Source organism: Lolium perenne, chromosome 5, assembly GCF_019359855.2.
Source record: "Lolium perenne isolate Kyuss_39 chromosome 5, Kyuss_2.0, whole genome shotgun sequence".
Lineage (NCBI taxonomy): Eukaryota > Viridiplantae > Streptophyta > Magnoliopsida > Poales > Poaceae > Lolium > Lolium perenne.
This window is the reverse complement of record NC_067248.2, coordinates 165,172,299-165,193,429: the sequence shown is the minus strand read 5'-3', so window position 1 is coordinate 165,193,429 and position 21,131 is coordinate 165,172,299. Positions and strand designations below refer to the sequence as shown.

Sequence of the window (21,131 nt, the reverse complement as noted above, 5' to 3'; positions counted from 1 at the left end):
AGTTGTGCTCTCAAGATAGTGCTCAAAGAAATAATGGAGACACAACATAAAAGTAAAAGATTGACCCTTCGCAGAGGGAAGCAGGGATTAACATGCGCTAGAGCTTTTCATTTTTATAAAGACAGGAGTAAAATTATTTTGAGAGGTGTTTGTTGTTGTCAACGAATGGTAATGGGTACACCAACTACCTCGCCAACCGGACTTTCAAGAGCGGCTCCCATGAATTATTGCATATTTATGTGGCACTCCTTCCAACCTTTCTTTCACAAACCATGGCTAACCGAATCCTCGGGTGCCTGCCAACAATCTCATACCATGAAGGAGTGCCTTTTTATTTTATTTTTATTATGATGATGACACTCCCCCCAACCTTTGCTTACACAAGCCATGGCTAACCGAATCCTTCGGGTGCCGTCCAACAATCACAAACCATGGAGGAGTGTCTATTAAGTTAATTAATTCGGGACTGGGAATCCCATTGCCAGCTCTTTTTGCAAAATTATTGGATAAGCGGATGTGCCACTAGTCCATATGAGAGTCCGTCAAAAGTAAATGACAAGGTTGAAAGCTAAACACCACATACTTCCTCATGAGCTATGAAACATAAACACAAATTAAGAAGCATTTTGAAGGTTTTAAAGGTAGCGCATGAGAATTTACTTGGAATGGTTTGAAATGCCATGCATAGGTATTTATGGTGGACACTCTGGAATAACTTGGTTTTCATGTGTTTGGAAGCACGAGCAGCGTTCCCGCTCAGTACAAGTGAAGGCTAGCAATAGACTAGGGAGCGACAAATCAAGAGAGCAGTAACTGTCATAATCATGCTTGCGGCAAAATAAATAAATGGAGGCATAAAAGTGATACAAGAACTCTGAAGCAATATAGATCATCGAGGCTTAATTGACTCTTTGTTCAGTCATATGCATGCGTGAGCATGTGCCAAGTCGATATAAATGAATTATTCAGAGGAGGATACCACAATGCCATACTTACTTATGAATAAAACAATGCAAGCAAACATCCATGACATGCTACTCATATTAATAATTTGGAGCTAAACATGAGAGATCATAAACTACTAGACTTTCTCAAATAACATATACCTCACATGAACCAACTAAGCATGCTCACATGGATGAGTATATGTACAAAAATGAAAACAAATAGAGTTCATACCAGCCTCTCACCACAATCCAATTGTCGTAGATCGTCATTATTGCCTTTTCACTTGTGTAGCTTGGATAATATGAAATGAAAACCACGCTCCAGCCACCGAAGACCATTGAACTCATAAAGAACTTTACAAACCAAAGAAGAACAGCAAATATTTTTGGTGTTTTCAAATTGCAAATAAGAACAAAAGGAAACAAACAAAGCAAAATCTTTTTGGGTTTTCTTATAGCAAACTAGCAATAGCAAATAAAGTGAAACAAATGCAAGAAACCAAAGCAAACAAATGGTGAAGAGAAACAACAGAAATATTTTTGGTCTTTTTGTATTTTGGAAAGGAAACAAGGCAAAAGCAAGAAATAGCAAACTAAAAGAAACACAGAAAAGCCAGATAGCAGAAATCTGCCAAAACCTGACAGCAGTACAGAAATCGATTTTTACAAAAATCTTACGTTGCTCAGATCGAAAAGTGTTCAACTAATGAAAGTTAGATAACAACCTGGGGAACCTGCACAAAAATTGGCAGCTCAAAATGACGCTCTGGCTATTTTTGAGAATTTTTATGGTAACATTCCAGATTCTGTTTTCAGGCAGCACTTCCCCAAATATCATCTTCCTCTCATTAGAAAACCACTTAAACGAACAAAACAAGTATGTACAAGTATCCAGCAACCATAATATGCAAAGAATGAGTGATGCCGGTATACCTCCCCCCAAGCTTAGGCTTTTGGCCTAAGTGGAGTTCAATCCCATCGATCCCATGAAGTAGTGTCTCCGTAGTATGACGAGGATGGATCGTATTCCGGATATGTGCTGGAAGAAGCACCCGGATACGTGACGGTGTGGTCGTAGGAGGCCCCGGCGTCCTCGGAGTCATGTTGCTGGTGGAAGTCTTGTATCTTCATTTGTTCATCCACCTCCTCCTTAGTGCACGACCATGATTGCCTGTCAATACTGAACAAACCTGGTTGGGGAAGAGGAATTTCTTTCTCATCCCCTTCAGAAAACAACATTCTATAAACCATATTATCTAAAGTAGAATCAGCGGTAACAAAATGATGACTCTTCATAGCAGCAATATCAAGTTTCCTAGGGGCCAATGGCACATCATTAGGATCAAGAGGAAGATTTAGATAAGTTAAAACACGCAGCGCAATAGTTCCTCCAAAAATAGGCCCCATGGTAGTCAGGCGGCGAGCAATAAGAGCACCAAGGTGATAGGATGTTTGACCAGTAAGTGCAATATTCAAGAAAGCAAGATGGTAGCTAGAAATATTACTAGTGTTCTCCCTACCAAGAATGCTAGTAGCAATGTAATATGCAAAATACTTAATGGCGGGGAGTTGAATGTTCCTTATCTTGCCCCGCTGAATGGTGCGACAATCATCATCGGTGATCCCTCGGTAGAGCTCCAACAAGTCCCGGGGGTTGTCATCAATCCTACTTGTTGTACCTACAGGGACAATATCCAATGCACGACAAAAATCCTCCAATTTCATAGTAACAGGATTACCATAGATCCTGAATGCAACCGTCGGCTCATATTGTTTGTTGTTGAACTGGAAGCTTTCAACGAAGATTTTGGTGAGCATGTAGTATTGCTCCCTTTCATCTCCCACATAGGTAGTCAAGCCCGCCCTGTTGACAAGGGTAGAGAAATCCTCCAATATTCCTGCATTCCTCAGGAAATCATAGCATGGAAAAGACGAAGCATTAGGAGCCCCGTTGTCCTCTTCGGGCGCGAAGCTAGGCGCGATGATATCTTCATTATATGATCGCCTAATCCGGGTGGCGGCCCTAGAAGGCCTCCCGGTGCTGGTTGTTCCTTTCTTGAACAACTCTCCAAAGTTGAATTTCTTCATAGCTTCTCTGAAATTTTCAACAAATGATATAAAATTTGATTTGGTGACATATAATTGAGGGAAACTACCATAGGAACTTGCTAGAGTACTAATCATGCATCAAAACTAGTTTCTACCACTTAGAACAAGCATGCAAGCTCACTAAACATGTTACCTACAGCAGCAAATTATTCAAGATATACTCAACCAAACAAAATTCTACTTGGATGGGTGAAGGAGTCACATACCGAAGAGCAAATGTGCCAAATTTCAGCAGGAAATCTGGGCTGAGCAAAGAGATCGAGAAATCTGGAGCTCTGGAGCAAAAACGCGAGTGAGAGGAACTTGGTACGAGTTTTTTCGGGAGAGAGAAGGTGCTGGGAGGAAGAGATGACAAAGTGGGGCAAAGAGGGGCCCACACCACATGGTGGCGCGGCCACCTCCTTGGCCGCGCCGGCCTGTGGTTTGGCGCCCTCTGGTGCCCCACAGGTCATCCTCTGGTGCTCCCAGGTGCCTCGTCGAAAAATAGGACCAATGGTATAATTTTTATGAATTTTTGAAAACTTTGAAAAACGCACATTTCTGGGTATTTTAGTTTATTATTACTGGCCAGGAAAAATTTTGAAATCTCCAAATAACTAAGGAACTTTGCAAATTAAAAGTGCTACAGCAACTAGAGCAAGTGGAGGAAGAAAGAGATGTTGTTTACCCTCTCTATGCATGTAAAAGGTATTTGTTAACAAGGTTGATCAGGTCTTGCCACCAAATAAATTTACATAGCATAAGAAGAAATAAACCTCAAATCAATCATGTTACCTTGAATTGTATTGATATGGATCCAATCACGAGAGTTTGATATTCTTCTTTAGGCTCATATATAGGACAATCAATAGTTCCCACTTTGATAGTTCTCACATTAAAAATAGTATTGACTCCACATACTTTATCAATCTTCTTGGGGAAATAAACGGTATGCTCCTTATCATCAACATTGAAAGTAACCTTTCCTTTATTGCAATCAATAACAGCCCCTGCGGTGTTAAGAAAAGGTCTCCCAAGAATAATAGACATATTATCATCTTCAGGCATTTCCAACACAACAAAATCAGTTAATATCAAGCAGTTAGTAGTAACTTGAACAGGAACATTCTCACATATCCCAACAGGAATAGCAGTAGATTTATCAGCCATTTGCAAAGATATATCAGTAGGTATCAACTTATCTAAGTAAAGTCTCTTATAAAGAGAAAAAGGCATAACACTAACACCGGCTCCCAAGTCACATAGAGCAGTTTTAACATAATTATTCTTGATAGAACAAGGAATAGTAGGTATACCTGGGTCGCCCAACTTCTTTGGAACTTTGCCATTGAAAGAGTAATTAGCAAGCATAGTGGAAATTTCCTCATTGGGGATTTTCCTTTTGTTAGTAACAATATCTTTCATATACTTTGAATAAGGAGGCAATTTAATAGCATCAGTCAAAGGAATTTGCAAGAATAAAGGTTTCATCCAATCACAAAATTTATTATAGTGTTCTTCTTCCTTTGATTTTAGTTTCTTAGCAGGAAAGGGCATTTGCTTTTGCACCCAAGGTTCTCTTTCATTACCATGTTTCTCAGCAATAAAATCTTCTTTAGTGTACTTTTTATTTTTAGCATGCTTTTCAGGTTCTTCTTCAACCTCTTCTTTATCAGGAGTATCATTCTTATCATTATCTTTATCATTATCATGTTCATTACCACTTTCAGTTTCAGCATCAGAAATAGAAATACTATTAGGATCATTAACAGGTTCAGAGGATTCTACAACATTTTTATGCTTCTTCTTTTTCTTCCTAGAATGAGCACTAGGTTCAATGCGTTGAGAATCTTGTTCAATTCTTTTGGGATGCCCTTCAGGATATAGAGGATCCTGGGTAGAGACACCACCTCTAGTTGTTACTTCATAAGCATGTTTTATCTTTAGAATTATTCCCTAACAAGTCATTTTGCACTTTAGTGAGTTGATCAATTTGAGTTTGAATCATATGAAAATGTTTAACAAGCATCTTAACATCATTGGAGGTTCTCTCCACAATACCATGCAATTCACTAATAGCTCGAGAATTTTCCATTAAATGATTCTCTACTCTCATATTAAAATTTTCTTGCTTAACAATATAATTATCAAACTCATCTAAGCATTGTGCAGGAGGTTTCGAATACGGAATATCTTCCCTAGTAAAGCGTTGAAGCGAGTTTACCTCAATCATGGATGAAGGGGGAATTATCTCACATATATCTTCTATAGGAGGTAGATTCTTCACATCTTCAGATTTAATACCTTTCTCCTTGAGAGACTTCTTGGCTTCCCTCATATCTTCATCATTCAATTTAATCATACCCCTCTTCTTCAATATTGGCGTTGGAGTTGGTTCAGGCGTAGTCCAATCATCATGATTCCGGCTTATTTTAGCCAATAATTCTTCAAATCGTCACTGAGTTCTTTTCCTGAAAACACAACCAGCACAACTATCCAGGTATGCCCTAGATTCAATGGTTAGTCCACTATAAAATATATCAAGTAAATCATGCTTTTCCAGATCATGCTCAGGCCGAGCTCTAATAAGAGAGCAAAATCTCGCCCAAGCCTCAGGCAATTTCTCTCCATCTCCCTGATCAAAATTATAAATTCTCTGCAAAGCAATATGTTGAGCACTAGCAGGAAAGTATTTGCGGAAGAAAACATCAAGCAATTCTTTTGGACTTTTAATAGAATTAGGTGGCAAATTATTATACCAAGTTTTAGCGTCATCCTTTAATGAGAATGGAAAGATTTTAGCAACAAAGTAAGTACGCATCTTGACATCATCAGAAAACAAGCTACTTAGAGTAGATAACTCAGTCATGTGTTCAACAGCACTTTCTTTTTCAGTACCACAAAAGAGTGTTTTCTCAACAATAGCTATATGAGATAGATCAAGAGAAAAATCATAATCTTTATCCTTAATGTTTATAGGAGATGTGGCAAATTTAGGATCAGGAGACAGTTTATATCTAACAGCATGTTCTGCAAGCAACTTTTTAATTTTTCTTGCATCAGTAGTAGCATTGCATTTTTCAATAAAATCATCATTAAGCTCCACATAATCTTCATCAGGATCATCACTAAAATAATCAAGTTCAGGTGAATTAACAGGTGTAGTAACATTAGGAGTTTCAGTATTTTCAATTTGTCTAGACCTAGCAATTGTAGCATCTAGAAAGGATCCCAATGAACCACTATCATCAAGCACAGTAGAAATATTATCAATATTATGAGAGTGTTCAGATTCAGCAGAAGTTCCCGCATGCGAAGCATGTGGCGGTGAAACAAGTTTATCAATCACAGATGGTGAATCAAGAGCAGCAGAGGTATTAAGAATTGTACCTTTTCTTGTAGTGGATGGTAATATGGCGATCTTAGTATCGCGAGGTTTACCCATGATGGAGAATTTGCAGCGAACAATATTAATCCAAGTGAACTTCCAAATAAAGCTATGCTCCCCGGCAACGGCGCCAGAAAATAGTCTTGATGACCCACAAGTATAGGGGATCGCAACAGTCTTCGAGGGAAGTAAAACCCAATTTATTGATTCGACACAAGGGGAGACAAAGAACACTTGGAAGCCTTAACAGCGGAGTTGTCAATTCAGCCGCACTGAAACAGACTTGCTCGCAAGAGTTTATCGATAGTAACAGTTTTATAACGAAGAGTAGTGAAATAACAAAGCAGAGTAACAAAGACAGCAGTAGTGATTTTAGTAAACAACAGGATTAAAATACTGTAGGCACGGGGACGGATGAACGGGCGTTGCATGGATGAGAGAAACTCATGTAACAATCATAGCAGGGCATTTGCAGATAATAATAAAACGGTGTCCAAGTACAAAGCAATCAATAGGCATGTGTTCCATATATAGTCGTGCGTGCTCGCAATGAGAAACTTGCACAACATCTTTTGTCCTACCCGCCCGGTGGCAGCCGGGCCTCAAGGGAAACTACCGGATATTAAGGTGCTCCTTTTAATAAAGTACCGGAGCAAAGCATTAACACTCCGTGAACACATGTGATCCTCACATCGCTACCATTCCCTCCGGTTGTCCCGATTTCTGTCACTTCGGGGCCATTGGTTCCGGACAGCGACATGTGTATACAACTTATAGGTAAGACCATAAAAAATGATTATCTTGATGAAACAATAACATGTTCAGATCTGAGATCATGGCACTCGGGCCCTAGTGACAAGCATTAAGCATAACAAGTTGCAACAATATCATCAAAGTACCAATTACGGACACTAGGCACTATGCCCTAACAATCTTATGCTATTACATGACCAATCTCATCCAATCCCTACCATCCCCTTCGGCCTACAGCGGGGGAATTACTCACACATGGATGGGGGAAACATGGCTGGTTGATGTAGAGGCGTTGGCGGTGATGGCGGCGATGATCTCCTCCAATTCCCCGTCCCGGCGGAGTGCCAGAACGGAGACTTCTGGCTCCCGCGACGGAGTTTCGCGATGTGGCGGCGTTCTGGAGGGTTTCTGGCGACTTCGACTTCTCTCCGTGCGTTTTTAGGTCGAGGCCGATAAATAGTCCGAAGGAGGGCGTCGGAGGCCGGCCGAGGGGGCCACACCACAGGGCCGCGCGGCCCCCCAGGGCCGCGCCGCCCTAATGTTTGGGGCCCTCGGGCCTACACCTTAATTGTCCTTCTGGCTCCGTCATTATTCTGGGAAAATAGGGCCTTCTGCATAAATTCCGAGGATTTTCCCGAAAGTTGGATTTCTGCACAAAAACGAGACACCAGAGCAGTTCTGCTGAAAACAGCGTTAGTCCGTGTTAGTTGCATCCAAAATACACAAATTAGAGGCAAAACAATAGCAAAAGTGTTCGGGAAAGTAGATACGTTTTGGACGTATCACCGGCCACTTCAATGGGGCGGCCAGCTTGTGGTCTTGGGGTGGCCGGCCCCCTCCCTTGGCCCCTCATTATATAGGTGGAACCCCAAGTGTTGGTCTCCAAGTCTTCGAATAAGACCCGAAACCAAAACCTTCCATATGAAAAGGAAACCTACCTAGGGTGGGAATCCCACTTGGGGTGGGATTCCCCCTTTCCATATGGGGGGGTGGCCGGCACCCTAAGGGGGAGTCCACTTGGGACTCCTCCCCCACTAGGGTTGGCCGGCCATGGAGGTGGAGTCCCACCGGGACTCCACCTTCCTTGGTGGTTTCTTCCAGACTTTTCTAGAACCTTCTAGAACCTTCCATAGAACCTTCCGCATCATTTTAATTCACATAAAATGACATCCTATATATGAATCTTATTCTACGGACCATTCCGGAACTCCTCGTGATGTCCGGGATCTCATCCGGGACTCCGAAAAAACATTCGAACTCCATTCCATTTTCAAGTTCTACCATTTCAACATCCAACTTTAAGTGTGTCACCCTACGGTTCGTGAACTATGCGGACATGGTTGAGTACTCACTCCTACCAATAACCAATAGCGGGATCTGGAGATCCATAATGGCTCCCACATATTCAACGATGACTTTAGTGATCGAATGAACCATTCACATACAATACCAATTCCCTTTGTCACGCGATATTTTACTTGTCCGAGGTTTGATCTTCGGTATCACTCTATACCTTGTTCAACCTCGTCTCCTGACAAGTACTCTTTACTCGTACCGTGGTATGTGGTCTCTTATGAACTCATTCATATGCTTGCAAGACATTAGACGACATTCCACCGAGAGGGCCCAGAGTATATCTATCCGTCATCGGGATGGACAAATCCCACTGTTGATCCATATGCCTCAACTCATACTTTCCGGATACTTAATCCCACCTTTATAACCACCCATTTACGCAGTGGCGTTTGGTGTAATCAAAGTACCTTTCCGGTATAAGTGATTTACATGATCTCATGGTCATAAGGACTAGGTAACTATGTATCGAAAGCTTATAGCAAATAACTTAATGACGAGATCTTATGCTGCGCTTAATTGGGCGTATCCATTACATCATTCATACAATGATATAACCTTGTTATTAATAACATCCAATGTTCATGATTATGAAACTAATCATCCATTAATCAACAAGCTAGTTAAGAGGCATACTAGGGACTTCTTTGTTTGTCTACATATCACACATGTACTAATGTTTCGGTTAATACAATTATAGCATGACATATAAACATTTATCATAAACATAAATATATAAATAATAACCACTTTATTATTGCCTCTAGGGCATATCTCCTTCATTGACAACCTCACTGTTTCGTTGGGGTAAAGTACTTGGTTTGTGTTTTGCAGGTTCCACGTTGGCGCCGGAATCCCTGGTGTTGCGCCGCACTACATCTTGCCGCCATCAACCTTCAACGTGCTTCTTGACTCCTACTGGTTTGATTAAACCTTGGTTTCATACTGAGGGAAAACTTGTCGCTGTACGCATCACACCTTCCTCTTGGGGTTCCCAACGGTCGCGTGCTGTACGCGTATCAGCTGCCATGACGTCGAGATGGCCGATTTGAGACAGCCGCCATGACGTGGGCGGTTAGCAGCCAGATCAGTACCGGAGGCGGCCAATTTGAGGCATGGATGATGGGATCTGCACCGGAGGTGGCCGAATCGAGGGTAAAAAGGTCGGATCGACACCAGAGTTGGCTGAATCGAGGCGGCGTCGGCGGAGTCTGGGTGGACGACCTCGTTCGCGAGCAGTTGCAGAGAAGACCGCTGACTAGCAGATGCTATCTCTATGCGGGTAGAAACGGAAGCCGCGTAACAGTGATAAGTACTTGCGGCTTGCCGCAGACGGCCCACATTTAATTGCAGGTACATGCGGAAAATACGCGGGCCCCCGCATCACGTCCCACTTGCAGCCTGAGCGCTCAGTATTATTGGACCAGATTTCCACATATACCCATGTCCAATTTTTTTTCTTTTTGAACACGGAGCGCCCAGCGTATAAGCTTCATTGATCACAAACGGTGGGCGTACAATACATTACAAAGGACCCCATGAAATAAAAAATAACACATAGGTCCCTAATATTTGCAGAAAGGGCCTCCCTAAAAGAAAGGAAAAAGCAATCAAGCCCTTCTCTTTCCCCACCGACGAGCAGGAGATTAGCCAGGTCGCCGTCGAGCTTCAACGCGGGGACGAAACCACTTGCTTCAAAGTCGGCGATGGATGCGACCGCCAATCTCGGGGAGGGCCTCCGATGGAGCTTGAAGATTTTCCAGCCTTCACTGGCATGGATAACGGACGACATATGTGCCGCCGATGTGGTGCTCCAAGAAAGATGCTTCTGATGGACTCCGGTGCCACCTCCTCAGCACCGCCACTCTGCACACTCCCTCGCTTGACGCCACCATGACGCCAGGAGCTCGGGAGAGAAGAAGATGAGGCAGGTTTGAAGAAGCAGCAGGGCCATACCAAAGCCACGACAGAGAGAGCGGCTCGCCATCAAACCTGAAGGGCCTGCCACAGACTCGGGGAGGCGGGCGTTGAAGATGGCGACTTTGGCTTACCCAGGAGAGCTTATTGGAGAAGTCATCCTCAGATCCTCCCCTTCCCTTGTCCATCCACCATGGATGAGGTCGGAGAAGCAGAAGATCTGGGCTTTGGTTGTTGCTCCAGCACAACCAAAGCAGATGACGAAGATGGGAAGGGATGGCCTTATTGCTGGAGATGCCACAGCGTCCCTTCGCCGCCTGCCGCCGCTCCTGCCACCGGAGAAGAACAGCGACGAAGAAGAAGGCCTGGACGGGCCGGATCTGGCCAAGAAGATCCCGCCACCTACTCCAATTCTCCACAAGGGTAGCAGACAGAACTAGGAACCCTAGACTACTATGTACATCTGGCCAGGCTCCTCCCCTTCCTCCGCTCCACACGTCATCGCCGGCGGAGAAGAATCCAGATTGGGCCGGCAACGGGGAAGAAGGGCGGCGGACTCTCAAAGCGGCCTGGCTACTGTAGCGCCTTGAGAGGAGATAGAAAAGGGTGGCCTTATCTATTTCCATGTCCAATTACATCCAACAAAATTTAGGTCCTGTTTGTTTGGGCTGGAGCTTGAGCTTTTACTGCTTTTGGGTCTTTAAAAGCACAAGCCCAGCCAAACACCTAACTTCTAGGCATGGGCTTCTACAAGCGCTTCTCACATTTACACTTGAAGCCTATAAGCACGTCTCGGGGTATTTCCTGCAGCTTCTCGTGACTTCTCACTTACAAATCGAGAAAAAAATTGCATCTTGAGAAAAAAATTAGATTCTTAGTTAATTTATATTTTATAGTAAAATCTTTTTAAATAGAAAATAATAAGAAAAATAATATATCTATTATTATTAAATAATAAGGAAAATAATATTTTTATTATTATTAAATAATAAGGAAAATAATATTTTTGTTATTATTTTCTATTTTACATTTGACCAGTTTACCAACCGTCCTGAATGCAGTTTGCCAAACAATAATTTTACATTTGACCAGCCATCCAGCTCCAGCTGCTTCTCAGATCTTAGCAGCTCCAACTACTTTTCGTTCAGCTGCAGCCCAAACAAATAGGCACTTAGTCCAAAATCCATTGGACTACCTCGATCCAGTTCGATACCTTTGCTCTGACACCCAAACGCAGCACCACAGTCCACCGCCGTCACTCTGCTTCCCGCTCTTTTCCCGTTCCTCTCCCCTCTCCGCCTCGATACTCACCGAACCCTAACCTTCTCGAACCTTCCATCTCCATGGCCTCCTCCCCATCCTCCCTCGCGAAATCCTCCTCTCGGCCGCAGCGCTTCCCGGAGAATCTGTTCGTACTCGACAACCCCAGGCCCGAGGATAAGCTGACCCCGCAGATCTTCCTGGCGGCGGGGGATGGCAACATCCGTTCGATGAAGAGTAAGCTCTCGCGACCCCCCCTCCCCCCCGTGGATAGGTTCCTGAATCTGATGCGGTTTCCGCTCCTGGATCTGTCCGTGTAGAGCTGGCGGAGGGGCTAGCAAGGGAGGGGAAAAGCTTGGGGGAGATGACGGTCAATGACCCGCTGCACAGGAGGCTCGGCCCGCTCCACTTCGCCGCCTGGTCCGGGAAGCTGGAGATGTGCAGGTTCCTCATCAAGGATCTCCACCTCGACGTCAATGCGGACGCTGACCGTGGTAATTTATTTGCTCTGCTCTTCTTCTTTTTTCTTTGCACTGTATTGGATTGCTGGGGGTTGTTATTTTCTGCAATTCTGCAAATGCTAGTTTCACTTGACTGGCCCCTTTCTGCTTTGAGGGGCTGGAGACCATCATCAACTCCCCAACCTAAATTTTGTAAAAATATAAACTAGTCATGTTGAAGGGCGGCTAGCTTAATTAATTATTTGGACTATGATATGCAATAGTTCGTTCCTTTTTGTTTTTCTGCTATATATTAGGTTGCCGTTGGGAAGTCTTTTGTGTTATATATATCGTTTTCGTTTTAAAGCAGGGAGGCACTGGCGTTCACATAAGAAAAGTTCTGCAGAGATATATATTTTTCTTAAATGCATGTTAAATAATGGATCGATAAAATAGGAAAATATGAGTACAGACCAATGATGTCACTGTGAGCGAATGCGCTTGCGCTTAATTTTAGTTTTTATGGCATGACCCATTTGTACCTGCTTGCGCCATCTTTGGCTTGTATTTTACAGGTTTCATTGCTCTTAATTACTTATCCCTTTTCTGGCCAGAAGATTCTGAGGAACTGCTTGCGCTTTCTTGTGTTCTTGCTAGGTTCGTCGCCTCTATTATTTGCAGCATGTGGTCGTGCACCTAAAGAAGCTGTGAGGCTTCTACTTGATCGTGGCGCTAATCCAAACATAGCATGCGGGAAAGGGTATACTGTGCTCCATGTTGTTGCAACCATGACAAAGAGAGGTTCTCTCTTACCTACATATCCATCGTTCCAGAATTTTATATGTTTTAGCTTAGGTTTAACCTGCCATATCTGATCTCTGTCATATTTAAACCAAAACGGATCGCAGTCTCTGCTCTTCAGTGACATTCTGCTCTTTTGATTGTTTTTATCTTTGCAAATTGCACTTTTCTGCTGACTTAAGTGGTGTGAAAACCTTTAATTAGGGAACCATTGTTGGTGCTAGTACCAAGTTTCATCGATGTAGAATCAATAGAACCACTGTTGCCTATAATAGTTTCATTCATCAGATAGCCATTTCAAGTTTGAACAGTATTACACTATTACTACCAACCAATTGTTTCTGTCAACTGAAGAAGCTTTATTCTCCTGGTCTTGGCATCAGGTGTTGCAGATAGCAATCAATGCATACTCAAAACATATACATAGTTCACAACCAGAAACAATTGATACCAAAAACATCAAATAATGGATTAAACAAAAACCAATACAGGACTTTAATAGCCGCAAGCTTCTTCTGCCTCCTATCTATTTTTGCCAAATATTTCATCAGTGACAATCTCCTGTCTCCTGCTCCCATTGGCCATAGCTTCCTTGTTGTCCTGATCCTGATTGCTAAAACCTGACGTGCATTAGCTTTTTTATCAAGCATGGCATATAAGTAAACTTGAGCAAGACTCATATTGGATTGTGATAAAAGAACGCCACATTATGTTTTGGTCCCATCAGGCTAGCATTACCTGATGCTAGTTACTAGTGTCCATAGCTGGGAACACTGACAGTCAAGTCTGTAACTCTCATAACCTTATTTGTTTTTCCTACGCTTAATCACTGTTGTGGGTCAGGTTCTGTTGATCAGCCCAGAAAAGCCTTAAGCCATGTTGCAGTAATTTTCCAAGTTTTTTTAGTGCTTATTGTCTCGCGAAACCACTTACATGTTACTTTAGCTTATGGGTTTATAGAAATGCCTTGTATGTATATTATAAGAAATTTTGTTCCTGGCCATGGTTTGATTTTAATTATGAAGCAGCTGCTTTTAATTATGAAACAAATACAGTTTTTTCGGTAATACTACATTATTTATCTATTGTATTCTTCATGGTGATGTGATGCAGCGGGAAATTTCATGTATTTTATCCAGATTCCAGCGGGGTAGCAGAGATATTATTGTCCAGAGGGGCCAATGTTGACCCCATGTGCGAACTAGGAACCCCACTACATTATGCTGCTGAATGTGGAAATGTGCAAATGCTGGACATGCTGTTGCAGTATCACGCAAATGTAATAATTTTCTTCTTTCCATATTTGGTGTGCTCTTTTTGGTCTATATTAGATGTGCTGTGTACAGTACTGTATCCACGATAGCTGAGAAGTCGTGGCCAGGGTGAATTTGGTTGGGCCCATAAATGTTCATATCGATATTTTCTCCCAGGGAATATTCCCATTCTGGCATTGGAATGGATGCTACTCTTACCTCATTCAATGGACTGAGCCAGCTTCTGTTTTTTCCGCTCACTCTAGTCTGGTGTCTCTTTCCGTTCTTTTCTTCTTTCACCATGTGTATCCTTTGTTCATGGGCCATTGGCTCTTCCCTTGCTTATAATGTACTATTATTAGATTCTTGATTACTGTGCCAGATCACAGTCAGATAAAGTTACAGTTTAATGTATTGTCCCCATGTGATAGGGCTCACACTTCTGGTGTTTTGTGTTTTGCATGTAAGTTTATTTGTAAATTAATGAGCATCCAGCATAGGTGATAACAGGTAACATCCGCATATCCTTAAATTACCTTGATTTGTCCACTTGCTGTTTTGAGTATTCATCTGATCGATGTAGTGGAAACAGTTGCAAAAATGATAAAGCATTATGGTTAACTTTTCGAAGGGAATTTGACTAAAATACGTAGAACACAGTTTCTGTTAATGTTTTCATTTCTTCTGATAATAATTGCATATTAAAGAGCTGATAGTTTATTTTTCGCCATTAGCCATTGCGTTATTGTTTCTGTACAAGTGATGTATTGTCTGCCTTTTGTCCAGCCTAACAGAGTTGTGCGTTTATTCTATGCACCACTGACATTGGCTATCTTTGCTCATTCGTTGAAGTGCGTGGAACTACTTATTAAGGTGCAGTCACGTTCCCTTTAGAGCATCTACTTACCATAAGATAGTTTTTGCCAAAGGGAGGTCAACAAATTTGCTATGTCATTCCTATAATGAGCACAAGTTGCAGCATATTCTAGAAACACTATCTTCAACATCATGGGCTATTCAATGTTTCAGGCTGGTGCTGATGTCAATGCTGGTAGACCTGTAACTCCATTAATAATAGCTGCAGCTGATGGCTTAGCTGACTGCGTCAAGTGTTTGTTGGAAGCTGGTGCTGATGCCAATATTCCCGATGAAGTGAGTTTCTGTTCCGCTACTTAGGCTGTTTTCAGTTTGTCTCTCTGATGGAGCTTCCGAGCTAGTTTTTAGTTGAACTTGCGAAACAACTTTCCTGGAGTGTTAGAGATGAATAGCTGATTGTAAATCACAGAACCTATACATTATATATAATAACACAGTAAATGTTGGTCATTTGGTAAACGTCCGTAAATGATGCCGCATGTTGTTATTTCGCGTTTGTTAGGTTTCAAAAATCATTGTTTCTTACTAGCCTGTTTTATGTGATCCTCTCATTTATCTGATTTTTGTACCTGTGTTACATCAATCCCGCTTTTGACGAAAACAAGAGCAAAAGCCCTTTCTGCAAATGAGAAACTTATTAGCCTGGTAGGGACCAATACTTATTTTTTCATGAATATTGTGGCAGTTATGCATATGCTAGAAATAGGCTAGAAGATTGGTTGTTGCTCTTACCCAGTTCTACATTTCAACAGTATGGTGAAATGCTTCTTTTTCGAGATTTAGTAGGGTGAATTGTTACACTCCCAAACTAAAGTATTATGTAACTCTGTCGTAATAAGAGCAGTTTAGGGTAAACTGTGCCACACTGAAGTTCTATGCCTGGTTCAAATAATTATTTATCTAGGTAATACTGAAGTTCACATCATCCGCGCTTTCCACATAAAGAAAAGAGCAAAGGAACTAAACATTTGTGGACCTGTTTATTTTATTCACATATCCAGGAGTTCTGGCTGCAGACTGGCATACTGTACAGTCTTTCATATTGTACTATACATTAATACATATGCGGTACAATCGTCTACAATTCCTCACATTTTGGATCTTACAGTAATATGCTTGAATGTATTACCTTCACCACATTCTTTATTTCCCCCCATTGCCTACCCCCTCCCTCTCCTTCACGCTTATGTCTCAAACTGATCCTTGAAAGGTTGTTAACAGATTGGTAGAACACCATTGGAAATAGCTGCAATCCAAGGATGGAAGGAATGCGTTGAGATCCTTTTTCCTTTCACATCCCGTCTAACCAGATTTCCAGACTGGAGCATTGATGGAATAATGCAACATGTGGCATTAGGGAGTTCAAGAGTACAAATACAATCTCGCCAACTCTACTTATTACTCCAGTTGCATTGATTTCTATGGGTTACGCATATTGCTAAAAATGAACTAACTCTCTTAAAGATTGTTCACTGCACTGCACTCTATACACTATTTGACTGTCATTTACATTTGTTTAGGATTATAAAAAATGTGAGGGATCTGCTTTAAAAGCCCAAGGGGATGCTGCATTTCAGGCAAAGGATTATCCTCATGCATCGGATCTGTACACCAAGGTAAAATCTTTTGTCATAATGCATCTACTTACCTGTAGCTGCATATTAGTACATCATGAGGACTCAAATAGACAATTGGTTTCCTTATCATATATTGAAGTTCCCGGTGAACCAAATAATGATTTTGTTTAAGACACATGCTGTACATCGGAACAGCTTCTATTTGCCACCTTTTAGGTTCAATTTTTGAACAGCTTCTATTTACCACCTTTTAGGTTCAATTTTCTTTGTAGAACAGCCTGTACATATGCAGTATCCTATTCTTCTAAATATTTTCTCTGTCCTTTGATTAAGACAAGGTGTGTTAGTAGTGTCTTTTACAGCTATCTTGATCTTTTGGTGGGACATCATTGATGGCTGCAGGCAGTCGAGACTGACCCTCATGATTCAACCTTGTACGCAAAGAGGAGCCTTTGCTGGCTGCATATGGGTGAAAAAGACAAAGCTTTTAATGATGCCAATACCTACAAAGGTATGGATGTGGACTTGTCAAGTTCCTGCCATGAGCAAGCAGCAGCTCTAATACTAACGAAGGTACTGTTTTGGCAAGTTGCAATGACCATTTGTTTTCCATGATATGTTGTATTTCTTATTACCCTGACCATGCATTGATGCTTGTGTGTTTAGGAGTATGGCCTTGCATGCAAAGCTCTCCTTTCTGGCTTGAAATTGGATTTTGGACGAGGTCCGATTGGTGAAGTATCTCGGTAATCTCTGCTCTTGTTCTGGTAATGTTTCATAGGATAGCTTGAGGCTGTTACTTTTATAGGTTATTATACTCAGATATGGTAAGATCTGTTAGATATCAGACTGTTCTTCCTCTGGTTTACTGTGACATCAACAAATAGTATTACGTGTACACGGCGGCACCATCTGTCCATTGTAGTTTCTCTCGTGCCCATTGACGAAGTTATAAGGTAGGTGGCATGTTAGGACTTCAGGCCTATTTGGATTACTACCAAAGCTTACCTTATCAAAAAATTGTCAGCCCGTGAAATTTGGCAGTCGCTTGGATCGATACCAAATAATTGGCTCGCACAGCCAACCTGCCATACGCCAGTGCTATTCTCGCCAAATCATGGGGTGCCGAGGGCGCCAAAAAGCTCCGCTAAAAATTTGGCTGGGTGACTTTTTCTGATTTGGTCCCATGTACTTCTTTGTTTATTGCTATATGCAGCGCATGCAGCCTACTGTTTTGATAGTATTGTCTTGTAATTAATTGGCCGGCCTTACATAAGCAAGCTTAGGTAGTCCAGGTACTCTGAGCGTGTATATCCAAGCCGCGCATGTCATTTTTTGGTGTTTTTTTTCGATTTTTTTTTCTCTTTGAGTGCATCATGAATCTACATATTTTCTCAGATTTAGTTAGTAGATTTAAAAAATATTCCAGGAACTAGTATGCACGAAATCTGTTTGTGGCAAACCAGACATGGTTAGTTATGCCAAAATTTTGGATAGTGCCGATGGCTACAAATCAAACAACTACCTATCAAAATTTTGGTCAGGCCCTTGGATTGGTCATGGCAATTTTTTGGTGGGGCAAGGTTGGGCTCGAACCAAGCAGACTCTTTATCTTCATTTCCCCCTTTATCACATGTTTTGGTTCGGTTTAGGGGACCCCACCAAAGTCCCACATATAGTTCATTTTGAGTTAGCTAGCTAGACAACTCTAAATGAACTATAGTCTATAGGTGTAATCCCGCTTGACACCTTATCGGATCACATGTCACCCAGAATAAGATTATGATGATTAACCGTCTGTCTGCTTATTCACGCTTTCTTCTGAACTTCATGAATGACCAGTGACCTTTTTTTTTTGCGGGTAGAATGACCAGTGACCTTAAATGTATATGCCACTATAAATTTTGGATTAAAACTTGCAGGGAGAAGAATGCGTGAAGAAAGGTTAATTATTACTGCCTGGACAATGCCAAGCGTCCACTGAAGTTGTGATGGCTGCGTTTTTGCTCGATCCTGCATGTTGTCAGTAGCGTGTCCATATTTTTGCGTGTAGAGATGTACCTAGCATGTAGACTATAGTCTGGCAGGTGAATCGCCTCGATACCTTGATTATGGATGGGCTCACCATTATTATGTTAGTAGGAAACAAGAGATATGATTTGATCAAACGAGAGATGTGGTTTGATCACCGACGATCAACCAATCACTAGAAAATATGCAATACTCGTGATATTGCCGAATCTTTTATAGTTGCATGTTGCCGGCGTATGCTACAAAATGTGAGTTATTTCTAACAACATGATGCGTACATAGCTGCATGTGAATTATGAAATTAGTCCTTGTACCTAGCATAGATGATGCTAGATTGCAGGTAATAAAAGTCCCGCTACATTATTCTAGTTTTAGCAACAACAATACATCTACCACCAAGACAACACCTGAAATTCACTCTTCAAAAGTGACGTCTCCAAAGAAGGGAACAGTGCATTAGCGTCGTTGTCGTCCGATCAAAGATCTTAGGTTTTCACCCTGAAAACATCCCCGCCCTCAAAACAATACCTTCAACAAAGTCATTGCTAGGCGCAACCAATTAAGGTTAGACCTTGGATTTTCACCTTGGGAGGTAGGACTCTGAACTTCACCCGTGCTACCGTTTCCACTTTTGTACCGCTGTTGCGAAGCCCGGAACACCAAACAAGTCCCTCAACAACACAGAGACTTGAACATCCCCTAGCTACTCCTCCAATCCGACCTTTATGATATACTTCACCATGGACCAAAAATTCATTTATGACCACGCAGAATAGAGCTTCACGCCGCTCCCTCCAGAACCAAATGGTTGGAATACAAACATGGGTGCGCACCACCGAATACCACCCGATCCAGCAAATTCCAGGAAAAAGATGTGTTGTTCCATTCACCGGTGGCGCCTTCTAGAGCTCAACACTCCAGTCGGATCAAGAAGGGCATGCCTCAAGCAGGTCTTCATCTTCGCACAAGAGGAACCCTAGGACCGTCGCCTTTATTCAGCTCGGGCCCCCACGGCGCCGACCATCCAAGGCTGGCCAAGGTTGCCGGCCGATGATAGCAGGCTCAGAGCGCGAAGTCCGTGGACACCGGCCACACCTGGGCACCACCGCAACCCAACGGCCGCCCCTCCCCCGCCGGCAGTCGACACCACGATGAGGCAAGGATAAGAGGACCTAGGGTTACCCCTCCAGTCCGCCCCCATCCACACCTCCGCCGCCGGCACGGCTTGCCACCGGAGGAAAACCACCACCACTCGCTGTGATCGCAGCGCCACGCGTTTGAAGGCCCGCGCGCCGGCGCCTTACCGGACCCGCCCAGATCTACCGCCAGAACCTGAGTAGGCCGTGAGGAGTGCCCGACTACCGATGTCGGCTGCCCAAGGCTTTGCCGGGTAGGTTGTTTATGATAATTAATCGTCTGTTGTTTTAGTTTTTTTTTTGAGATTTCCACTACCGATTAAACGGTAACAAAGACAGGGATGTTCAGACCCACAGGCGGGTCAAGCATCCATACCTGGCGACTAGGATTATCTAAAACTACACTCCTAGCAAGATTATGTGCTTCTTTATTCGAAGGTAAGATGCCTCCACCAACGATTGAGTACTTAAATTGGTCAGAACAAGACATTGGCTTCACAATAGCAGATCATCCGCAGCAAGTTCCTCGACCAGGGCAGTCAGCACTTATCTTACCAGCAGTGATTGCAGGATTCGACGTATCTCGAGTATTCATAGATGGAGGCAGCAGTCTAAACCTTATGTACGCAGATACACTAAGGAAGATGAACATATCTCTAGCTAATCTGAAACCAACCGACACACGCTTCCACGGCATCACGCCAGAGAAGCCAAGTTATCCGTTGGGAAAGATCAATCTCGACGTTCAGTTTGGGACCCGAGAGAACTACAGAATAGAAAGGCTGGAGTTTGAAGTCATGGATTTCCCGTTACAATATCACGCCTTATTGGGACGACCAGCATATGCCAGGTTTATGGCGGTACCACATTACACATACTTGTTATGGAGGTTACCTGGACCTAAGAGACCAATCACAGTCAAAGGAAGCTTCGCATTAGCCGATAAATGTGACAAGGATTTTCATCGACTATCAGAAACTTTCGGGATGCAAGCAGAATACATGGCGTCAAGGCTCACGACCGATTATGATGTGCTGCCAAATGTAGGGAGGCCTAACAAAGAACCAACCTTTAACACTGCGAAAGATTCCAAGAAGGTGCAGATTCACCCGACTGATCCGAAGAAGACGACGTCTATCGCGACAGACATGGACCTCGCATAGGAAAGCGCGCTTGTCGAGTTCCTCCGTGAGCACTGGAAAATCTTCGCATGGTGTCCAGCTGACATGCCAGGAGTACTCAGGGAACTTGTCGAGCACCACCTAAACTTGGATCCAATAGCGAGACCAATCAAACAACCTTTGCGGCGTT

General features: G+C 42.7%; 1 protein-coding gene across 2 annotated transcripts; it reads left to right on the top strand.

Moving 5' to 3' along the window:
- The first annotated feature begins 11,633 nt into the window (after positions 1 to 11,633).
- On the top strand, positions 11,634 to 18,895 carry LOC127300500 (uncharacterized). 2 transcript variants are annotated; one of them, XM_051330631.2, is made up of 11 exons: positions 11,634 to 11,943; positions 12,027 to 12,200; positions 12,804 to 12,947; positions 14,087 to 14,226; positions 14,987 to 15,073; positions 15,230 to 15,352; positions 16,298 to 16,444; positions 16,597 to 16,692; positions 17,056 to 17,226; positions 17,320 to 17,399; positions 18,576 to 18,895. In XM_051330631.2, exons 1-11 carry the CDS (start codon positions 11,790 to 11,792, stop codon positions 18,589 to 18,591), a joined length of 1,332 nt encoding a protein of 443 aa, XP_051186591.1. In that variant the 5' UTR covers positions 11,634 to 11,789; the 3' UTR covers positions 18,592 to 18,895. The 2 variants fall into 2 exon arrangements, with proteins under 2 accessions (XP_051186591.1, XP_051186592.1); XM_051330632.2 differs by having other exon boundaries at positions 17,320 to 17,420.
- The last annotated feature ends 2,236 nt before the right edge of the window (positions 18,896 to 21,131 follow it).

What these genes read in the sequence shown, in the direction of transcription:
- LOC127300500 (XM_051330631.2), top strand. Translation starts at nt 11,790, where the DNA reads ATGGCCTCCTCCCCATCCTCCCTCGCGAAATCCTCCTCTCGGCCGCAG. An exon ending in ATGCCAATATTCCCGATGAA is followed by an intron (nt 15,353 to 16,297) that starts GTGAGTTTCTGT and finishes GGTTGTTAACAG; the next exon opens with ATTGGTAGAACACCATTGGA. An exon ending in CAGCTCTAATACTAACGAAG is followed by an intron (nt 17,227 to 17,319) that starts GTACTGTTTTGG and finishes TTGTGTGTTTAG; the next exon opens with GAGTATGGCCTTGCATGCAA.